This window comes from Polypterus senegalus, chromosome 10 (assembly GCF_016835505.1).
Source record: "Polypterus senegalus isolate Bchr_013 chromosome 10, ASM1683550v1, whole genome shotgun sequence".
Lineage (NCBI taxonomy): Eukaryota > Metazoa > Chordata > Cladistia > Polypteriformes > Polypteridae > Polypterus > Polypterus senegalus.
This window is the reverse complement of record NC_053163.1, coordinates 20,954,327-20,977,279: the sequence shown is the minus strand read 5'-3', so window position 1 is coordinate 20,977,279 and position 22,953 is coordinate 20,954,327. Positions and strand designations below refer to the sequence as shown.

General features: G+C 37.3%; 1 protein-coding gene across 5 annotated transcripts in view; it reads right to left on the bottom strand.

Moving 5' to 3' along the window:
- Window positions 1-22,953, bottom strand: part of LOC120536903 — a 405,177-nt gene that overhangs the window by 62,842 nt on the left and 319,382 nt on the right. For 4 of the 5 annotated variants that reach the window (XM_039765454.1, XM_039765455.1, XM_039765456.1 and 1 more), the window contains exons 27-28: window positions 20,319-20,393; window positions 19,022-19,066 (exon numbers count right to left, since the gene is read on the bottom strand). In XM_039765454.1, coding sequence (XP_039621388.1) covers window positions 19,022-19,066; window positions 20,319-20,393 — 120 coding nt within the window. The remainder of the gene's footprint in view (window positions 1-19,021; window positions 19,067-20,318; window positions 20,394-22,953) is intronic. The other variant, XM_039765457.1, reaches the window with a different exon arrangement.

Genomic DNA, 22,953 nt, shown 5'->3' with positions numbered 1-22,953 from the left:
GCTGAATAGGTACATTTTTGATGCAGGATGAATGTGACGTAAGCAATCACCTAGTTTAATGAAGTCACTTTTAAATACATTTGGAATAAATAAATACATATTCACATACAAACATGTATACATACTTACTGTACATACATAACAATGCCAACCTATAAATTACTTATAAGATTTTCTATTTATAAAGCTTTTCTTTAGTGAATACAATTTCTTTATTTATACAGAACTCTTAGCCCTTTGCACATCAAAATGTCACTCAACTTGTCAAATTCCTTCCTTTTCCCAGAGATTATTTCTCTCTTTACACTCAATATTGATTTTTCTTGTGTAGAAATAGACATTATCAGAGTCAAAATAAAAATGCTACCCTTTAGATTATAGCAAACAAAAGCAGGCCTCCATCTTATGAATCTTTAACTTTGTATTAGTTCTGTAGGGTAAGTTGGTGACATCAGGACAAAGAAAGACTTCTTCCAATGTTGTAAGCATAAACTGAGTAGATGTTTTTATGGGTCATTAAAATGATCTTATATCTGAAATGAGATCAAGTGGATTTACTAAACTGAATAATTAGTGCACTCTTACCATGCATGAAATACCAAGATACAAATCTGTTTACTGATTTTTCATTGTGTTCAAATATTTATGGAGATTTTTGAATTTTTCAAATTAATTCTTATTTCAAGAAAATGACATCTTATATAATCAAGCAGATTACATTTGCAGAACTTGTATAACTAATAAAAATAAATGCTACTCTTTAGTTTATAGCAAACAAAAACAGGCCTCCATCCTATGAATCTGGAACTTTCTATTAGTTCTGAAGGGTAAGCTGGTGACATCAGGATAAAAGAAAAATATTTTCTAATGTGGTAAGGAAATTTGGGTGATTAAAAAGTCCTTATACCAAAAATGAAGTCAGCATGTGCATGCAGTCAGAAAGATATAGAACATACTATTTTTTGTATTCATATATTTACACAGAGACATTATAATATTGAGCAATGCACATTAGTTTACAGGTGTTTTATCACTTGGGTCAACTCATGCAGCACCCTTACAAATTTGAAAATCAGAGTTGCCAAATGTGTAACTTTTTGATACACGATGGATGGATACAAAAATTTACCAATTTAACGAAGATCTTATTTAAGGTAACTGGGGGGCTTCGCCCCCTGCTCCCTTCGCTCGCCAACCCCCGTATTTGGTTTTCCAGGTACACATTTTTAAGATTTTTTTTTTTCTTGGAATTGTTGCTATTTTATTAGTTTCACTTTTATTTCAGGACTTCGGTAAAGATAATATTTGGAATCTTTTGAGTCCCAACATGCTGAATCTTTTCGATGAGATCCATGAGACAAGTGTTTAATGAGTTTGTACCAAAATTCAGGATACGTTTCTCTGTTTGGAATTTCAGCACAGAAAAATGAGCTACATCATCAGCAGTTAATATTATTTTTGCAAAGTAACCAATAAATGCATGTGAGGTAAACCCCGCTTTTGAAATTTGAACGTTCAAATGTATGCTCGGATTTGACCGAACACCGTTTCAAGTTCTTTCAATAAAATTAAGACTTTCTGATAAAACAATCTACTTATGAAGGTCGGAATATCCTGAGCCGATGTAGCAGGTGGAACTGTTTTCAAGAATCTCCGGATTTCTGGCCAATGTGGATTGCACGTCATTGTAATGAATAAATCTGGCAGACCAATAGTTCTGGATATTGCCATTGCATCATGATATAATTGTTGCAATGCTCTTGGACTTCCTTGATATGATGATGGTAATATTACTGCTTTACCTATTTTGAATTTGTCTGAACTATTGATATTTGAAGTTTGAACATGATCAATGAGACTTTGCTTATGTTGCTTTCTAAGTTTTATCTGGTTCGATTTAATAAAGAAAAGACGATTAGCTTCAACTTTTAGCTACACATTAATAATGTAATGTTGCATTAGACGTTGAGATGACAGAAGTGGGTTAAATACATTGGAACGTATCGCTCATTTTGCCCTGAAAAATTGTGTTGGTGTTATTTGTTTTTCTGAACTCTTGTGTTTCAAATTGTATGACCATCCTGTTTTTCCATCTGGGAAGAGCAAAGGAAAGAGTAATGGATCGTAATGTGGTGAATTATTAGACAGAATTGTCGATGCATGTTTTGCTTTTGGATAAACACGAATATCTACTCTGTTTTTGATATTTCTGTCTTTCTAATCTATTATTGCTGATAATTTGTCACATGTTGGTTTATTATATATGCGTGCGTGGTCTTTCTGATTCATAAAGAAATCCAAGAAAACTTCTTTGTCCGTGTTTTGCAGATAAATTTTGTGCAAAGTGCGATACTTTTGGACATATGGATTTGTATCCATTATTGTCTGTAGAAGTTCAATTACGTCCGATCGCTTAACTCTTTCGATTCTATGTTGCATCGCTTCTCCATGATCATAAATACACACCTGACCGAATTTTGGTTTCTTTAAACTTGTCGTAGCTTTAATTGTTGCTGGACCACAGATTCTCATAGCGTATGGTCCATTCTTGTGAAAATCTACGTTTTGAGCTTTAAATGATGCGAATGCGAAAAGATTATTGTAGACTCGGATATTTAGCCTGTAGTGTTTGTGGATTTCACTTTCCCCAAACATTAAATCTTTTAATTCTCTTGGATACGCCTCCTCATTGTGCTACTTTTCCCTGATGGCAACACGAATTAGACAATCTACAAGTCTCTGACTTAAACTTCAAAGCCTTACAATATTTACATACATCTGACATATCACCTATGTCCATATATTCGATTTCTATTCGCCTTTCCGTTATTTCTCCGAGTAATAATTTCCGTTTGTTTGCACTACTGCGATCTTTGCTATCTTTTTTTTTTGATACTTTCTAATTTTACTACTTTCATATTCTTTAACTTTCTCTACATTTGTATTGCGTAAACATTTTTTTTCAGCCATTCGAATACCACTGCTTTCATATTCTCTAACCTACTCTGCAAGTGTATCACACCAACGTGTTTGAACGTCTTAATGAAGTTCTACTTTGTCTTTTATTTCTAAGCCCGACTGGACCTGCTTTTCTTCAATTCCACTTGTTCTGGGCTGATTATTACTTTCCTTATTTTCTGAATTTGCACCTAGATTATTCTATTTCTTTTTTGCATTTTTTTCTCTCCAACGCTTTTGGGTCTCTCCCTCCCAGGATTTTTTTTTATAAAAGAGAGGTAGGATTAAATAAAAAAATAAATCTATAATAATAAAAGGAAAAGCCCTCACTGACTGACTGACTCACTGACTGACTGACTGACTCACTGACTCATCACTAATTCTCCAACTTCCCATGTAGGTAGAAAGCTGAAATTTGGCAGGCTTATTCCTTACAGCTTACTTACAAAAGTTAAGCAGGTTTCATTTCGAAATTCTACACGTAACGGTCATAACGGTCGATAACGGTCAACAACGTCCGCCATGTTGAACTTTCTTATTTATGGCCCCATCTTCATGAAATTTGGTAGGCGGCTTCCCTGCACTAACCGAAACCGATGTACTTACTTATTTCGATGGTATGATGCCACTGTCGGCCGCCATATTGAACTTTCCAACGTCACCAATTTTCAAACTTCCCGTGTAGGTAGAAGGCTGACCCCATCTTCACGAAATTTGGTAGGTGGCTTCCCTGCGCTAACCAAAACCGATGTACGTACTCATTTCGGTGGTATGACGCCACTGTCGGCCGCCATATTGAATTTTCCAAACGTGACTAATTCTCCAACTTCAGGTGTAGGTAGAATGCTGAAATTTGGCAGGCCCATTCCTTACAGCTTACTTACAAAAGTTAAGCAGGTTTCATTTCCAAATTCTACGTGTAACGGTCATAACGATCAACAATGTCCGCCATATTGAACTTTCTTATTCATGGCCCCATCTTCACGAAATTTGATAGGCGGCTTCTCTGCGCTAACCGAAACCAATGTACATACTTATTTCGGTGGTATGATGCCACTGTCAGCCGCCATACTGAACGTTTCAACGTTACTAATTCTCCAACTTCCCGTATAGGTAGAAGGCTGAAATTTGGCAGGCTCATTCCTTACAGCTTACTTACAAAAATTAAACAGGTTTCATTTAGAAATTCTACGCGTAATGGTCATAACGGTCAACAACGTCCGCCATGTTGAACTTTCTTATTTATGGCCCCATCTTCTCGAAATTTGGTAGGCGGCTTCCCTGCACTAACCGAAACCAATGTATGTACTTATTTCGGTGGTATGATGCCACTGTCGGCCGCCATATTGAACTTTTCAACAGTCTTTGTTACTTATGGGCCCATCTTCAAGAAATTTGGTACACGGGTTCCCAACGCTAACTGAATCCTACTTACGTACATATATACGTCCATAGCCTGCAGCTCGGTCACCGTGTAAGGCGGCATTGGGTCCCCCATCCCAACACCTCCCACGTTGTTGGCTGCCTGCCTATATAAGGCCGTCCGTCGCTCCAGTCTCTACATTCCCTTCCTTGCTTCGCCACGGATTCACGTCTCCCTACTGATAACTACAGCCTTTTGTTTAATCCACGGCTTCTCCGCTGTTTTATTGTTTGTTTATTACAATTATAGTTATTGTATAGGTATTTTACACTTACTTTACATTGCTCAGGTACCCATTTCCTTTATCATTCCAACCCCATTACCATGTCTATCGAGATGATCACTATCGATCAAAGAACTATCACTTACCGAGTGGTTTCCATGCCCGGAGATACCACCTACCTTTTCCATTCTCTTTGTTACATATTACACGGCCATATCAGGCTCACTCTTGATATCCGGAGGAACATTGTGTCTTATGTATTGAATGACTGGGACAGGTTCAAGGTGTGGACTGATGACGGTACAGGAGGTAATTATACTACACAGGAGCATTAGAAGAATGAAATGCTTAAGCCCTTCACCTATGGTTCTGCATGTGAGTTGATGGCTGCCGCTGAATTGTTCGGTTGTCGCTTTCAAGTGTACCGAAATGGCCAAATATTTTACACCTTTCGACAACCGCCAATGCCTCTTAAACATCTTACATTCACAGGTGACGATTTCAGTAGTGGACACTTTGATGTTTATGAATGTTTAAACTCTCAAAAGCTGGATGTGATTTTATCGCTGAAACCGGTTGTGTGCTTACAACGCTTGACAGATGCCGAATGTCACTTCAATACAACAAATCCTGCAAATACTGTCATAATTGAAACAAACCATGAAACTCAAACCGATTATGACAGCAGCAATCCAAGCTGTGAGATTTGAGACAAGATTACTGTTCACATGGCCAACTGTAAGTTACATGCTCAAGAGTAAGCTCAGCGCACAGCTTGGTCATGTTACAACCGGAGGGCCGAACTGACAACATGGTATACAAAGAGATCCTTAACAAATAATTATTGACATATTTTCCCTCAGTTTAAAAAGGTTAAATTTTCTTCTTAATAAAAATTTTAATGCAGTACTTCGCCGCTGCAAAGCGCGGGTATTTTGCTAGTGAACAAATAATTAGCACTACAAAAGCAAAGAAAGACCAGCATTTTGTGATGATTCTGAGCAATGAAGGTGAAATACTTAAATTTCAGCTGTCATACATGAGAGTGTCTTATGGGTAATAGGTTAAATTGTCTCAGCTGGAAGAAAAAGAACGATGCACCATTATTGACATGGTTTCCATTTTCTCCTATAATGGAACAGAATCAGCCAGAAGATTAATGACATCGCTTCTGTTACAATCACAACTAGCCATACCTGTTACATTTACCTGGATACTGAAATCCTTCATTGGAAGACGGCATTCTTTGTCAGACCTGCATTAGAACAGGAAGAGGCTCCAACATTAAAGTATCATTTTGGCAACTCAACGGTGTTCAGGGACACTGTCTTCTGAATTGGATTTTATTCTTATCTTTTCTGTCTTATCTGGAGAAGTTTTAGAGATCTGATACTCATTTTGGAGCTTTGGGAGCTGTTGATTAAGATTCTGACCTTTATTTTGATTTCTCCTTTTATCTGAAGTTTTATGTTCTATTCTGATGCGATTCATCCAAGATTATGATTACTGTGATTGTTTCTGCTGGTATTAGGGACATGTCCTCTGACGCTGTGATCTCTGAAAGGTTTAAAGATTGTCAAACAGATCATTTCTTATCCTTTGCTGTGGATAACAAACCTATTTTCCAAAGTGCATGCTATGATCTCTTTTTGATTAAACCTTCCTTCTGGTGTCGATCACGTTATTTTATCACAATTTATTTTGTCTCTTATTCTGACTTTGACATGCGTGTTTTTGATCTCATGGTTTTGCCCTTTTCAATCTAGATGTCTGTCTCCCACTTGTTTCTCCAATCCTCATCAGTATGCTGACATAACACATCGAAAATGAGAAGCTTCGCCACTATTAACACCTTACTTTCATTATTGATTTGGGACGTTAAACAGGGTGTTCAGACAGAGCCTCAACACATTTCCTCTTATCCTGTATGTTTCTACAGTAGCATAGTTAAAAGGATCATTGCTACAAGAAGACAGAACAACAGGAATGCAGGACTGTGGTACAACAGTTGGCTGAAACTGTACAACATCTAGACTTACGGGTAACCAGCCAGCAAACCAACTTTGCAGAGGAGTAAGCAAGAAGATTGTCAGAAGTCAGTATACAGACCAAAAGAACACATGGTCAGTTGCAGGTACTTATATGTCTTCAAAAACAGATGACATTAAAACATCTTTGAGTGGAAATAGAAAGACATAGATGGCTAAAGTAGGACTGGGCACATAAATTAACCCCATTCCTCTCCTGTGAGATGCAGAAGGGTTTATTATGACCTAGGTATGCAGGTTATGGCTGACTATAATATAGTTAATAGGGAGATCCTTGCATGTTATGGGATGGCCTCAAATGTATATGCCATAAAATACCAGTAGTGGCAGTCTGAGTGTAGCTAACCAGTCCAGGTATGAGCCTTTGACTTATGTGGAAAGAGGGCCCACTTAGTAGAGATGGCTTCATGCTGTCATCTACTCCATGCCTTGCCAGATAAGTATGGAGACAAACATGGATAACAAGAACAATGGAAGACCTCTGGAAAATTGTTAAGGCACACAGGATGACTACAGATTGGGAAAAAGTCAACCTGTTCAACCGGCAGTAGATGATACATGAAGAGAACCAGACCTGCCTACTCAATGCAAAGAAGTGTTCCCACCTCTGAGCCGCTGTTACAAGTGTGGAGAACTCAGGCATAACATTTAAAAATAGCCCCTGCCTTGAGGAATCAATGAACTGTGGTTGGAAATGATTATAATGGTACTGTGAGGTGATGGTAACTAACATGTCTTCTATCCTTTGTACAGGTATTATTTTAATAAATCAAAGAATAATAGCTATGGTTGATTCTGGCAGTAAAGTTACCATTATTATTTGCTAATTCATTCACCCACCACAATTTATAAATAAAAAGACTGTGGTCACCTGCACAAATGGAGATTCCCACTTGTATCCCATGAGTGAATGCTTTATAACATTTCAAGGCAATCCAAAAAGAGTGACTTTGTTGGTATATTTCTATTCTCCATATACTGTAATAATTATGAAAGACTGGTCTAATATTAAATGTGGACAAATAAGCAATACTTATAACCAGCCAGCTAAACCAAACCCAGACATCCTGAGTGCGGGCCTAAACAAAGGCCACTCTGTACGCAGTGTGCTCTGTCTCAGCATAGGTGCCCCTCAAGGCTGTGAACATTCCCCCTACTCTATTCCCTGTACACCAATGACTGTAGGTCCACTAAACCTGCAGTAAAAAAAATCATTAAATTCACAGATGACACCACCATCATTGAATCATTTGATAATGGAAATGAAACTGCATAAAGAAAGAAGGTGACTTGTCTTTTGTCTTAATGCGCTACTGATAACCTGGTACTCAAAACCACCAAGACAGTGGAAATGGTAATTGAGTTTTGCAAACATTTGATACAACCTCTTCTAGAAAGTAATGGTTCTACTGTCAATATGGTGGAATCCTTCAAATTGTTGGGGACAACTATCTCAAAACTCTCAGTTGGGACATTTAAACCATTTCCATCACTAAAAAGTGGACATATTTAATTTCTTTAGTTGGTGTAAGAAGTATTTGCCAGCCCATTGTAGTACAATTCTACAAAGCCATAATTGAAAGTGTGATCACATTCTCTATTTTTTCTAGTTTGGTTCAGCAACAGTCCACTTCAGAAATAAATTAAATGTGTTGTGTTGTCTGCTGAGAAAATGATTGGCTGTGCTTTTCCATCTGTTGCAGACCTGCATGCATCTAATGCCACAAACCATGTCAAAAGGATCACTACTAACTAATCTCACTCTAGTTTGATGCCTGGCTTGACCTCAGCTGTCATTTCTTCCTCATCATGGACATGGGTGAACTGGGCAACAGGATGTTGGTGCAAACAGTGTTCACAGTGCTTTTAATCACCTAGTTCTAAGTGCAAATAAAATGCACTGTAAGCTCAATTAATGAATAAATAGTACTGAGTAAAATCAGTGTAATCATGGAGATTCAAACCAGAAATATGGTTCTTTCAAACATTTAAATCCAACAATAAAACCATGCAGACATTGGTTTTTCTTTTCTTGTTTTTCCTGGCAGTCTAGCGCGTCTTTCACCCTCCATCCCCCCAACTCATCCTTCGGGTCTTACAGCCAGGCCGAGATGCCAACAGCCATGGTCCATCTCTCTAGCTTTTGTCTTGACCACCATCCATCGACATCCACTAGAATGCATGGACGTGTACCTACGTGATCCTGCCACTCATCCGTCAGTCCAGGAGGGCTGGAGGAATCCCTCATTTGCACTTGATCTCCCAGAATGTTCAAAAGGAATGACCCACCCCTGGGGCACTATTTCTCAAGTTTCCTTGTGGGGCCACTGAACGCCTGCATCCTTACCACCACGCTGGCTCACACTCTCAGTTTTGCCTTTCTTGAGCCTTGGTTTCTTTTGATTTCTCTTCTAACTAACTAATGCTCCTTTTATATTATCTTGGGCACAGGTACCTTAATTACGTCCTCTGAAGTGTCACAACCAATTGCACCTTCATGCGTAAAAGTGATTTAGCCAATCCTCTCATCAACCACAGGAAATTACCATGTTTTTAAAAGGAAGCAGTGGAATAATGACTCCCTTAAGCACACCAGGAATGCAGTTGTTTCTGTTAACTGTGTATCCACCTGTGAGTCCATCCCACAGGTAGCCTATTTTGTTACTGAAAATGACCTGTTAGATCAAGAGGCTGATCACCAAAGCGAAAAGCAGTAACTTTTATTAATCCCAACCTTGCACTGTTATGAGGTATGTAAGTTAGATTTAGATAGATAGATAGATAGATAGATAGATAGATAGATAGATAGATAGATAGATAGATAGATAGATAGATAGATAGATAGATACTTTATTCAACCAACTCACTCTACTCTATCAAACCGATCCACTCAAAATTTCCGCCTGTGGAGACAAATATATTTTGGTGTTGTCTATATACAGAGGTCATCCCGTATTGAGTGAGTAATTAAATAAAAATTGCTATGGAGTTGACTGGGGTGTTTCCTCATGTGAGCATCCCTAAAGAAATCAAAAATCAAGGGACAGCCTTTAATTCCATCACATTTGAAGAAATTGCAAAGCTGCTTTGTATTAAACATCTGAAAATATATGTTTATCATTCCCAAATGGATGGCTTAGTAGAGTGCTTTAATTAAACACTAAAACAAAGGTTAAAGAAAATAATGAGAGAGGATAGGCAAGATTGGAATAGGCTGTTTCCATTTGTCCTTTTTGCATACATGGGGGGTGCTACAAACCTCTACTGGCTTTTCTCTGTTGAAACTCCTGTATGGGTGACAGCTGAGGGGAATATTGTGGCTGGTTAAGAAGGTGTAGGTGGAACAAGATTTTCAGTCCACCAATGTATTAGAGAACGTAGTGCAGTTATATCAACAATTTGTAAAAATTCTTCCACAGACGTAGGCTTGGCTATACAATCAAGGAGCTTTTGTTTGTCCTTCTCTACTTTAAGCCCATCTAGAAGAACACCAAACATAGTTGTTAATGGGTGAGGAGGGATTGTGACCCCAAGGCTGTCTGAAAGGCACTTAAAAATTTTTGTCCAGAATGATGTTAATTTGATACAGGCCCAAAACATGTGACCCAGTGAGGCTGGAACTTGATTGCAGCGTTCGCAGGTTGGATCTTGCCCTGGAAACATTTTGGACAGTTTTAAGCGAGACAGATATGTGCTCGATATATAATTTTGAGTTGAATAACTATATGCTTTGCGCATATGGAGCTCGAGTGAATTCTCTGCATTGCTCCCTTCCAGTCCTTTTCTGATATGTCCTCGTGGATCTTTGAAAGGGAGGGACTGTAAAATAATTTTACATATTGCAGAAATGCTGTCTGAGTCCTCAGAATTGAGCAATATTTTTTCCAGCTTAGAGGAGGGTGCGAGATGAGGAAAATCGGGCAGGTTCTGTTTGACAAAGTTTCTAATTTGAAGACAGTGAATGAAATGTGTTGCTGGAAAGTTAAATTTGGAATGTAATTGTTCATAGGATGCAATGATGTTGTCTATATAAAGATCTCTAAGCAATTTAATCCCAACTGTTTTCCAGATATTTAAAACTGCATATGTCTGTGAGGATTGAAAAAAGTGGTTCTCTTGCAGAGGTGCCACAGGTAAAAGATTCTCCATCTTAAAATGCTTTCTACATTGGTTCCATATTCTGAGAGAGAGAAGCACAACTGGGTTATTAGTATATTGCCGATAACTTACATTTATAGGAGCACAAAGCAAAGAATATAAAGAAGTACTGCAGGATTCTATTTCTATTGTGGACCAAGCCTGTGTATGTTCACCTATTTGTGTCCAGGCTTTTATAGCTTGTATGTTTGCTGCCCAGTAATAAAACTGAAAGTTGATAAAGAGCTTTATGTTTACTTGTGATATTTACCCCTAGGTATTTAAACTGATCTGTAATGATAAAAGGGAAGGTGTCCAATCTAATATTGTACGCTTGAGAATCACTGGAAAGAGCACACTTTAATTCAAATTAATTTTGAGACCAGAGATCTTTTAAAATTCTGTAAGTGCTGTTAGGACTGCAGGCACAGTATTTTGTGGGTCTGATATATACAGTACCATATCATCTGCATATAGAGAAATTTTCTGTTCAAGTCCTTCTCTGATAATCTCCTTTATCTGGTAAGAATTTCAACAGTATACAGCCAGAGGTTCAATGGAGATTGCAAGTATCAGTAGTGACAAAGGACATCCTTGTCTGGTACCACGTTCTACTTTAAAGTAGTCTGAACAGATGTTGTTAATACAAACTGAAGCTTCTGGATTTGTATACAGTAGATTGATCCATGCACAAATGTTCGGGCCAAACCCAAATTTCTTTAATGTTGTAAAAAGGTAGTTCCATTCAATTATGGCAAATGCTTTTTCTGCATCCAGCGATAATAATATCTCTGGGGTGTTTGACATTGTTGGTGAGTATATTACATTAAACAGGTATTGAAGATTGGAAGCTAAGTGTTGGCCTTTAATAAATCCAGTTTGATCTTGTGATATTACCGAAGGCAGCACTTTCTCCATCCTTCTAGATAGGATTTTTGAGAGTATCTTAACATCATTATCAGAAGTGAAATTGGTCTGTATGATGCACATTATAATAAGTCCTTATTTTGTTTAGGAAAGACGGTGATTAATGCTTGGCGAAAAGTTTGAGGTAGAATTTGAATGTTTATAGCTTCTGTAAATGTTGCTAATAAGAAGGGAGCTAGCTGAGTGTTGAATTTCTTATAAACTTCTACAGGGTAGCCAACAGGGCCTGCTGCTTTCCCGCTTTGAAGTGACTTTATAGCATCTAGTAATTCTGATAGTGCCAGAGTTTTATCCAGTTCTTCTGCACTAAAAGTATCTATTTGTGGTGTCTGTAATGTATCCAGAAATGCATTAAATTGTGTGTTGTCTTCTTTAAACTCAGTAGAATATAAGGATTTATAGTAGTCTATAAATGTGTGCATTAAATTTTTATGGTCAATGATTTTATCTCCGTTCGTGTTGGTGATTGCTCGGATTGCATTGCGAACTACCCTAGACCTTTTTTACCAGCTCAGACAGAAAGAGCTCAGTTTTAAAAACTATATAGTCACTGAACTTGGCATAATTTTGAGTGAGCACCGCTACCAGATACCAGAGGATAAATGTGCTGAAGTCAATCTGGAAATAAAAAATATTTTAGAACTGGGTGATATCGAAGAGAGTAACAGCCCATGGACAAGTCCACCATTGAACAAGAAGCAAGTGCCATCAAATGGGCCATCATGAAGCTGAAATACTGCCTATTGTTTTGACCTTCAGGTATATATCACTTTAAGTTAGTTCATTGGAAGGGTTTACTTTGAGCTAAGGCAGATGCCCTTTTTCATTTTTACAAAAGGGACTGCACTGCCTTGCCCAGGTGAGCTGGAGCTGGGAGGAAGGAAGGCAACAGTCAACTGGAGGAGGGCAGTACGGTGATGAGAGAGAGAGATGAAGAGGAGAAAACAACTGGTTAATTGGCTTTACACAAAGTATTTTGAATAATAATCTCCCTTTGTTTGAACCCGTGGCTGTATTGATGTGCTCGTGTGTGGGTCTCTGTGCCACCCCCTAGTCTTCACACAATCAGCTTTTACCAGGAACAAATTCAAATAAATCCATAACTCTAACTGGGTTATATATACTGCATGGTGTGAAAATAACATGTTGAGAAGCGTGTATTATATTAACATACGAAAAGTTTGTCACTTGCAAAAACCAGTGTAAAACCCACATGAGTAAGCAGTAGAGAGGTGCTCCAATATAAATGTTTCATACAGTACGGATAAATGGGTATAAATGTTCACCTGTTTTAATTAAGTCACTGGCAGAGGCGTAACATAACGAAATACAGCTATTTGTTACTTTATTCAAGTGTATTTAATTTTTACCCCACTATATTTTTAGGTTGAATTAGCATACTTTTACCCAACTACAGTTATTACTCGTACTCATTATGCAGACCAAACTAATATAAATTCATTTAAGAAAACAATCAGATGGGTTGTCAATTTAAGTTATACATAGTTCAGCATTGTTCAGACGCAGTCAATAGAATGCTTTATATCATTCCAAATAAAAGCACTGTAGCATCCCTTGCACGGCTTTGTAGATCGTTCCCACGCTACTTCCTGCTCACTGCTGAGACAAGGAAATTGAATATGCATTTCTCTCACAATCGTATTTAAACACTTCGTTCAGATCTATATAATGCAAACATGAGTCAGATACAATGCACTGCCTTCAGCGCCTGCCAGCACCTAAAGAAATCTCTGCTTTCATGAATTCACCTTCAAATTTAAAGAAATATGTTGAGGAAAGTGTTATTTTTTTGTCTTCTTAAGCTGTCTTAAATGGTATTTTGAGACCAAAAGTTATATATTGTGTGAACAATATCCATATGTTGTATACAAGATATTGTGGCCAATTATTACAAGTTTGATTACTTAAATGCCAGAGTGAGTCCAGCTGTAAAAGTCACTGATTGACTGGACAAGACAAACTCAAATTTAAAGCGAGACTAGCATTTAAGTAAGTAGGAATGTCGCTGTGCCTGGATATCAAGGTCCTGTTGTTCCTTGTAATGTGCTAAAGGCGCGTCATCTTTCCTGTAAGCAGTGATAAGTATTTTTGTTGTTAGTTTATGGAATTTGAGCTCAGGAAAAGTTAATGACCCTGCCATTCAGAATCTGGTCTAGAGCCACAATGACTAAGGAAAGTACAGGTGACTTATTAAGTGAATATTCGTTTCTTTTTTTTTTTTTGGATAAGAATAAATTCTATAATTTATTCTATTCTATATATTGTCTTTATAAATAATTAAAGAATTATTGCACATCAGTTATTCTATATTCCATCATACTGCAAAAATGTGACTTATAATAACATATTATCACTGAGCTGTCCTTACTGTTAGTTCTTTACAAGATTCAGGAGAGAGCATTTAATAGAACTGACTCCTGTCCAGATCATTCTTCAGTAGAACACTGACGTTCAGATTTGTATTTTATTATACTGAAAATGAGTTATTTTAGAGTAATATCAATGTATATTGGTTATATACTGTATGTGGGAAAATGTTATTCTGTAGACTTAAAATTGTCAAGTGGAGTGCATTAAAAAATTAGGGTTGCTGTCCGTTTAAAAAATGTAATTGTGATTAAAATTTTTAATTGAAACTAACTGCATATTAATTTTTTACAATTGTTTTCAGACTTGTTCAACCCCAACAAAATTATGTTCAACTACAGTAATTTTTTTCAGACATTGATACACTCTGTTCCAAACAGTTAACTTTCAGTTGAAAGAAACCAAACAAAATTTACAGTAGTTCACAGTAGATGGAAATATGCTGTATTTTGACAGAAATTAAACTATACGTACACTTGAAATAGATAGTGTGAGGGATGGATGGCATTTTCTTCTGGCCAAGACACCTCCTTAAAGGAAGGACAGGGGCAGATGGCTTGTGAAGGGTGCTATCTCCCCCCAACTGCTACATGGCAGACCCACTGGATTGTAACGGTGCCTCGGATTTCCACAGGACTGTATGGGAATTGGTATTTGTCTGTCCAGCCCAGTTGGGTTCCTGGGGTGCACTGCAGGAATTGCTGAGCTGTTCCAGGTCACAATTGTGTGGCACCAAAAGTACTCCTGGGATTCTGAATATAAGGAGCCACCTCCCTCCATTCAGGGGGTCAGAGTTGGGAGGAGGTGAACAAAGCTTGCTGGAGGAGGAGTGGAGGCAGAAGGACAGACAGATAGAGAAAAACATAAAGTGCGGTGTGCTGTATTTAATAGTGCTTTGTAATGTGCTGGAGAGGTGGGAAATTTGGGAAACATTCTTCAGTGCTGAAAAAGCCTGCGTTGTTCCGGGACTTGTGCCTGTGTGTGGTCTGTTTGGGTGTTTGAGAAGTTGTGTGGCCCCTGGTGATCACAATAGATAGATCATTCTGATTTTAGCTGACTTTGTAGCATTGTTACCATCTATACAAAAATGGTCATATTTGCACTGAAATGTGCATGTACAGTACATATATAGGTAGGTTGATGATGTATTTGTCGCTGTAGAGAATTTTCACTAATACTGCTGCATATGTGAGTCATGGACTATCACTTCATGCAATGTCGTTGATTCACTTACTGAAACACCTGGTTGTCATTTCAGTTAAAGACCCACCCAGGGTTTTTGTTTGTGTACCACATGTATAAAAGAGGCCATGTTTGGATCGGAATTTGCTTTCTTTAGACAATATGAGAAAAACAGATGTACCCAGAGACAGAGGAAGAAGAAAAAAAATCAGAGCTACAAAAAACGATCATCTGTCTTTAAATTGCGATCATGTTTTAAATTGCTTATTGTCATAGAATCAATCATTTATGAATTGTAAAATAAGTCTAGCTATCTTGCACAATCAATTTGCTGTTTTTATGATCAATTTGCATGGATTACCGCCTAGACACATTGGTTACAGTATAATATAGCCTAACGTAGGCTACAGTAGATTAGATACTATTAATTAAACAACAACATACCATATACAATATGCTTTGGAGGGATGTGTGCATTACAAATAAGGAATTCATTGATTTCATTCTCTGCCCTCTGCTTTTTAGCTGCTCAGACATGGGTAGTACCAGCAACATGATGTTTCAGGTAAGAGATCCCTCCACGGGCAACCGAAAAAACACCACAGCAGACATATTTATCACCAGGGACAAGGCAGACCCATTGACATTCTGCCTCCTATTCAGACCTAAACCTCAACAGTCACTTTCACAGGTGGACTTGGATTAGCAGACATCACCATACTAATGTTTATACTACATGTAGCATCTTGTTCTGAATGTTCTGCTATGCTGTTTGATATTTTTTGGTCAATGTGTGAATGCAGCATAATGGCAAGGATGATGTTGATGCGTAATCTGAGCGCAGTGCTTCTGTTTCTGCAACATTAGCATGACATGAAAATGAAACTCATTCACTAAGCTAGTATAACTTGTTTGATTTAATGTTTCTTTTGTTAATCTTTGAGCTTTGAAGAGCTACTGTATTTATGGAACATTGTGTATGAAAATATGGAACAAATTGCGCTCCTTATCGATTCAATACGATACGAAGCATTTTAAGTTTGAATACACGACAGTCCCATATTAGAAGAGACAGGTGGCAAGCCTCCTGGGGCCTCATGCATAACGCCGTGTATAGAATTCGCATTATAACATGACATAAGCACAAAAGCCGAAATGTGCTTACACACAGAAAAATCCAGATGCAGGAATCTGTTCATAAGCAAACTTTCATGTTCTTCTGCTACATAAATCCCGATCAGCGTGAAAAGTAACGCTCGTGCACGCGCCTGCTGTCCCGCCCCAACTCCTACCAGAATTATGCCTCTTTGAATATGCAAATCATATAAATAGCCCTTAAGCTCAGCTTTCTGTGAAAAGACAATGGGAAAAGCACGGGGGAAAATATAAGAATTTCAGCGAATACCAAGTGGAAGGAACGTACTATTTGTTGGATTAAACAGTGGTATAATCAACAAAAGGAAAATGATCGAGTGACAGTGTCTGAGAAACTCGAAAGCTCAAGTTCACAAAGTTGCACAGTACCCGAAATAAAAAAGAAGTTGTCACATATCCAAGTTGCCGTGAAAAGGTGAGTCGTAGTCCACCGTCTGAGTGTCGTATGAAAGCTTATTAGGGTACAGAAAAAAAAAATAGGCATACAGTGGGAAAAAAGCTGGAAATGTCAACTTTAATCTTGAAATTTCCACTTTAATCACGTAGTTTATTTTGTCATTAAAGTAGTCCATCATAAACTTCATCTTGAAATGGATTAATTTACTAGTTTCTCAAATCCCATCATAACTAAAGTAGCACATTAAATGCTTTGCTTTGTATTTGATCTTCTTTGTGCTCTATGTGTATGAATCACTACGTGGTTCTTAAACCGGCTTTCTCTTCCTCCGACAGGACACAGAATCCATTACATTTGTAATATTACAGCTCTCTGAATAATTAAAATACTGAGATGTATACGTGATATCATTTTCATGATGATAGGAGTTAAAGCATGTTATTAAACATGGAAACACGGTGGCGCAGTGATTGTGCACGACCTTCAATGAAATAATTTATTGCAGCAGTAGTGTCTCTTTCAAATGTACTAACCTGCAATTCCTGTCCTTACTTTTCTTTCTCCAAATACCCAATTACCACACAATCAGCTCTGTAATAGACGTTAAGCCATCTGTAAGCTTAGAATGCAGATTCCTCAAAACTTTTAAGGAACATTGAAATATCTTCATAGTACATGTTTAAGTATTCTATCCATCTATCCTTCCAGTGTCGCGCCAGCCCAACAAGAATACAGCACGAGGTAGGATCAATCCGTGAACTTGCTAGCGCTGTGGCACCGTGTCCTCACATGTTTAATTATTAACAATACAGATTATTTAAATGAAGTTAAAGTTTATTCTGTAGAATATAATCAACATATTATTTAAATGAAATTAAAGTTTTATCTGTAGAATATAATCAACATATTTTGCTGCATTTCATCTTAAAGATGATATTGTCATCATATGTAAATACGCGCTTTATAAAGTGGCACAGGTTGTGCGATATTATAACTGTAGTGCAAGTTTACAGTGAGGTGATTGTACTTATAGTACAAAAAGTTCTACAAAGAGCACTTGATGGATTGATTAACTGTTTAATGTTCTTGGGATGAAACTGTTTCTGAACCGCGAGGTCTATACAGGAAAGGCTCTGAAGCGTTTTGCCGTGGCTGAGGCAGTGTGGGCTTGATGCTGTAATACCGATAATTCTCTTTCCGATCAGCTGCTGCTGTGATTCACACTCAGATACAGTGATATAAATACTCCGAGTGGTTCAGTGAGAGTAATATGGAAAAAGATGATCCGCTGTGGCAACCCTTAACGGGAGCAGCTGAAAGAAGAAAAAGAAAGTGCAGTGACAGTAACAACGCTAAATCCAGTTATGGTATTTGGAATACTATGGCTGTTCCCTGGACCATTATATTGTTACAGGTTAATTAAAATCAGATGCATTACACTAATAAATAATATGCGGTTAATTGCAGTGTATTTATAAAGCCGCGTCAGGAATGTGGATCTAAGAAAAAAAAGGGTAACCACACAGGAACAGTAGCACTGCTTTGAACCTGGGTGCTGCCAGTCTGCAAAACCGAGCGGAGAACTTGCGTACGACAAGGTATGAGGTACCGTGGAAATGTGCGTGGCTTTACACGAAGTTTAGGTTTTATACATCACGATTTGAACGTGGAAAAGTTCTAACACAACATTTCTGTGCGTATGCACCGCTTATACATGAGGCCTCTGGTGTGTGTGGGTGAAAATCATTATCAAGAAACAACATAGGAAACAATCAAGCGCAGGTGACTTGGATTCATGTGGTGTATAAAACATGCTTCTCATCTTTCCACAAGATATTAACTTGTGGAAATAATATACTGCGGCATGCAAATGTTAGGGCAATCCAGGTCAAAATTTCCGTTATTGTTAAGTGAGTATAAGATGAATGGGTTTCCAAAATGCATAAAGTTTTCAGAATTTTAAGCAAGATTAGTGTTTTATTTTTATTTTGAACAAGGGTAGAATGAAAAAAGGAACGGGGCACCACACAAAAGTATGGGCTCCCCAAGAGATCTAAGGTTTCAGATTACTTTTTCCAAAGTCTCAGACCTTAATTAGATTATTAGGGCTATAGCTTGTTCACAATCATCATTAGAAAAGGCCAGAAAATTCAAAGCTGTATAAATTCTATGACTCCACAAACCTTTACCCAACAGCCATGGGCTCCTCTAAGCAGCTGCCTAGCAATCTGAAAAATAAAATAATTCATGCTCACAAAGCAGCAGAAGACTATAACAAAATAGTAAACAATTTTCTGGTAGCCATTTCCTCAGTTTTTAATGTAATTAAGAAATGGCAGTTAAGAGGAATGATGGAGATCAAGCTGGGGTTTAAATACCAAGAAAACTTTCAGAGAGAATTATCAATAGAACTGTTAGAAAGGCAAATCAAAACCGCTGTTTGACTGCAAAAAACCTGCAAAAAGATTTATCAGACTCTGGAGTGGTGGTGCACTGTTCTACTGTGCAGAGATACCTGCATAAATTTGACAAAGGGTACAGAATTACAGGACTAACAGCAATGATATTAGTGAGTGTGATATATAAAGTACCATATCATCTGCATAAAGTGAAATGTTCTGCTCGAGTCATCTGATAATCCCCTTTATCTCTGATGCATTTTGAAAATGAATCGCCAATGGATAAAAGGATACTGCAAAAAATAGTGATATTACTAATCAGTTACTAGGACGTGTGACTATCTGGGTAACAGAAAAATAAAAGTTTGGGCAGTTTTTTCATTTAAAATAAAGCTTTTCTTTTCTGGTTAAGATGTCTTTAATGATACAAATACAATCAGAATGTCATTCAGCATGTAAAATTCCTGGATTATTCCAGAGGCTCCATCTCTCATATTGCTCAATAACAATTTTTCCTATGTGGGAACAGACATGTTGAGACTCAAAAAAGATAAGTTATTTTTTAGTTTATATGTAGAAAGCAAAAACAAAACTCCTTCCTACTAATCTATTACTTTCCATTGGTTTTTGCAATGTAGGCAAATCAGCAGTGCAGACTTACTATGTAAGCAATCAAAAAGGTCTAAAACTGTATACACAGTTATTATTGTGTTCATGTATTTATGGAGATATATAAGATTAAACAATATGAACTTATATATAGGAAGTTTGACACTTGGATCAGCTCATGCAAAACCCTTTAAATTAACAAAACAAGGTTGCCAGCTGTGTAATGTTTTGATACACAAAGGATGGATGTAAATGTTCACCAGTTTAATGAAGATCCTTTTTAATGATAATGGGATTAAACAAACATACATATAAACAAATAATTAGCACTGAAGAAGGAAAGGAAGACCAATGTTGTATGAGAAATGAGCATGAAATACACGTATATAAATGTCAGCACATTAGTCACGTAAAGAGGACACTTCTAAAGCACTTCATTCTTAACGTGCCTTTATTAATACAGAATACTTACCCTTTCGGAAATCAGAAAGTCATTCAGATTGTCCAGTTTGGCCCTTATTGCATTAAGTTTGAATCTCACACTGATCTGTGTGGTAATGGAAAAGGTCAGATGAAAAAATTTACAAACATTTTACAGTAGAAGAAGCAAAAAACAAACCATCTTTCTATTAATGTAGCATTTAAATTGATGTGAAAAAGTATGTGCACCCTATGGAAATTGTTGACTATCAAAATATTTGAGTTGGCAAACAGTAGATCTTCATGCAAACTCTGCCTGCAGATAAATGTGATATACCTGAATAAAAAATCATGGAAAAATTGCCTTTTCATTAATTTATTTAACAAAAATCTAAATAGATTGAATGGTGTTCTGGGGAAAAATAAGTCTACCTTTGCCCCCTTTACTGGAAATAAATTCATGTAGAAGTTTTTCATAACGGCGGCATGGTGGCGCAGTGGGTAGCACTTAAGGAGTCACCCCATGTCTGTGTGGGTTTCCTCCGGGTGCTCCGGTTTCCTCCCACTGCCCAAAGACATGCAGGTTAGGTGCATTGGCGATTCTAAATTTGAGTGTGCTTGGCGTGTGTGTGTGTGTGTGTGCGCGTGCGCGCCCTGCCCAGGGTTTGTTTCCTGCCTTGTGCCCTGTGTTGGCTGGGACTGGCTCCAGCAGACCCCCGTGACCCTGTAGTTAGGATATAGCGGTTTGGATAATGCATGGATGGAAGTTTTGCATAACTTCCCAACAGTCTATGGTATTGAGTCAGTGAAATGTATGTCCACCCTTACATGCAAAATTAATTGAGCTGCAAGATGTTTGTTAGTTTTATTTCATGTACCGCTCTTTCAAATTCTCCACAACATTTGAATTGCTTTGACCAGACTAGTCATTAACCCATCATTTTCTCTTGTTATTTTGAAACTGTAAATGATGGAAATATAAAAATAATCTTGCTTAAAAAATTAAAGAAATGTCTTTAACTTTTTGCGTTTTGGAAATCAGGTTATTTTTCACTTGCTTAGCTAGCTTGTCTCGGGGGACATTAAAGTGTCTCCCAGAATATCAAGTCTCGACCCAAGATATTTTTTATAATAAATACAGAGATGTTAATTTGGAGCCTTCCAAAAACATATGGCCATGTGATGCTGACACTAGATGGCAATGCTCGTAACTTGGATCTTGTCCTGAACATGTTTTAGACAACTTTGAAAGAGGTAAGTGAAATCGATTAAAGAGTTTACGTAGAGTTATTGAGCGTGTGGTGCATATAGAGCTAAAGGCTATTCTATGTACGGTTGACTTCCATTCCTTTCTGAGATGTTAACTGAAAATTCCTTTCCCCAGTGTACCATAAGATCAGTGAAGGGAAGTGTAATTGTTCATAAAATGCAAAAAGATTATCTATATACAGTTCTCTAAATGTCTTAATCTTGAGTGTTTTCCCAAAGATTAAATGTTGTGTAGAGGTCTGAGAGGGTAGAAAAAGGTGATTATCATGTAGAGAAGCAACAGATAAAAGCTTCAGTGTCTTGAAATGCATCCTGCATTGGTTCCATATTCTGAGTGACTGGTGGATGACTGGACTATTGGTGTAATGGTGAAAGAAGTACAGCAAGATTTGATTTTCATTGCTGAACAGGCTAGTATAAATTCATTATTTTGTACCAATTTCCTGGTCTTTTGTTGTGTGTATATTTTCCACCCAGTAATAAAATAAATAACATTTTAAGTTAGGCAGTGCCATGTCACTTTCTGTCTTAGGTATTTACACAATTATGTTTAAAATGCATGGACATCTCAAATTCCAGATGAAACAGGTGATCATCGAGCCTGGTTTCTTAAGGAACGACTTGTTGACATATACAAGGATGCTCTGAAACAGACATAGAAGCTTAGGAATGATGTTCATCTTGTTAGTATTGATTCTCCCTACTAAAATGGGATGGAGGGCAGACCGTTTATTTGCTAATATCTGGTTTGATTTTTTTCCATGCTGTAATCAAAATTGTGTTGAAAAAAATGTTTGTATTTTGTTATGATGTTCATATCCAGATATCTTAAAAATGTTTTGATAGAATAAACAAAAAGATGTCCAGTCTAATATGGTGTGCTAGAGAGTTCGCTGGAGAAAGCACACTTTTATTCAAATTAATGTTGTGTCCAGATGTCCTTTGACATGTTGCTAATGCATTAAAGACTAACAGCAATGATATTAGTGAGTGTGATATATAAAGTACCATATCATCTGCATAAAGTGAAATGTTCTGCTCGAGTCATCTGATAATCCCCTTTATCTCTGATGCATTTTGAAAATGAATCGCCAATGGATAAATGGATACTGAAAAAAAACAGTGATGTTACTAATCAGTTACCAGGACGTGTGACTATCTGGGTAACAGAATAAAAAATTGGCAGTTTTTTCATTTAAAATAAAGCTTTTCTTTTGTGGTTAAGATGTCTTTAATGATACAAATACAATCAGAATGTCATTCAGCATGTAAAATTCCTGGATTATTCCAGAGGCTCCATCTCTCATATTGCTCAATAACAATTTTTCCTATGTGGGAACAGACATGTTGAGACTCAAAAAAGATAAGTTATTTTTTAGTTTATATGTAGAAAGCAAAAACAAAACTCCTTCCTACTA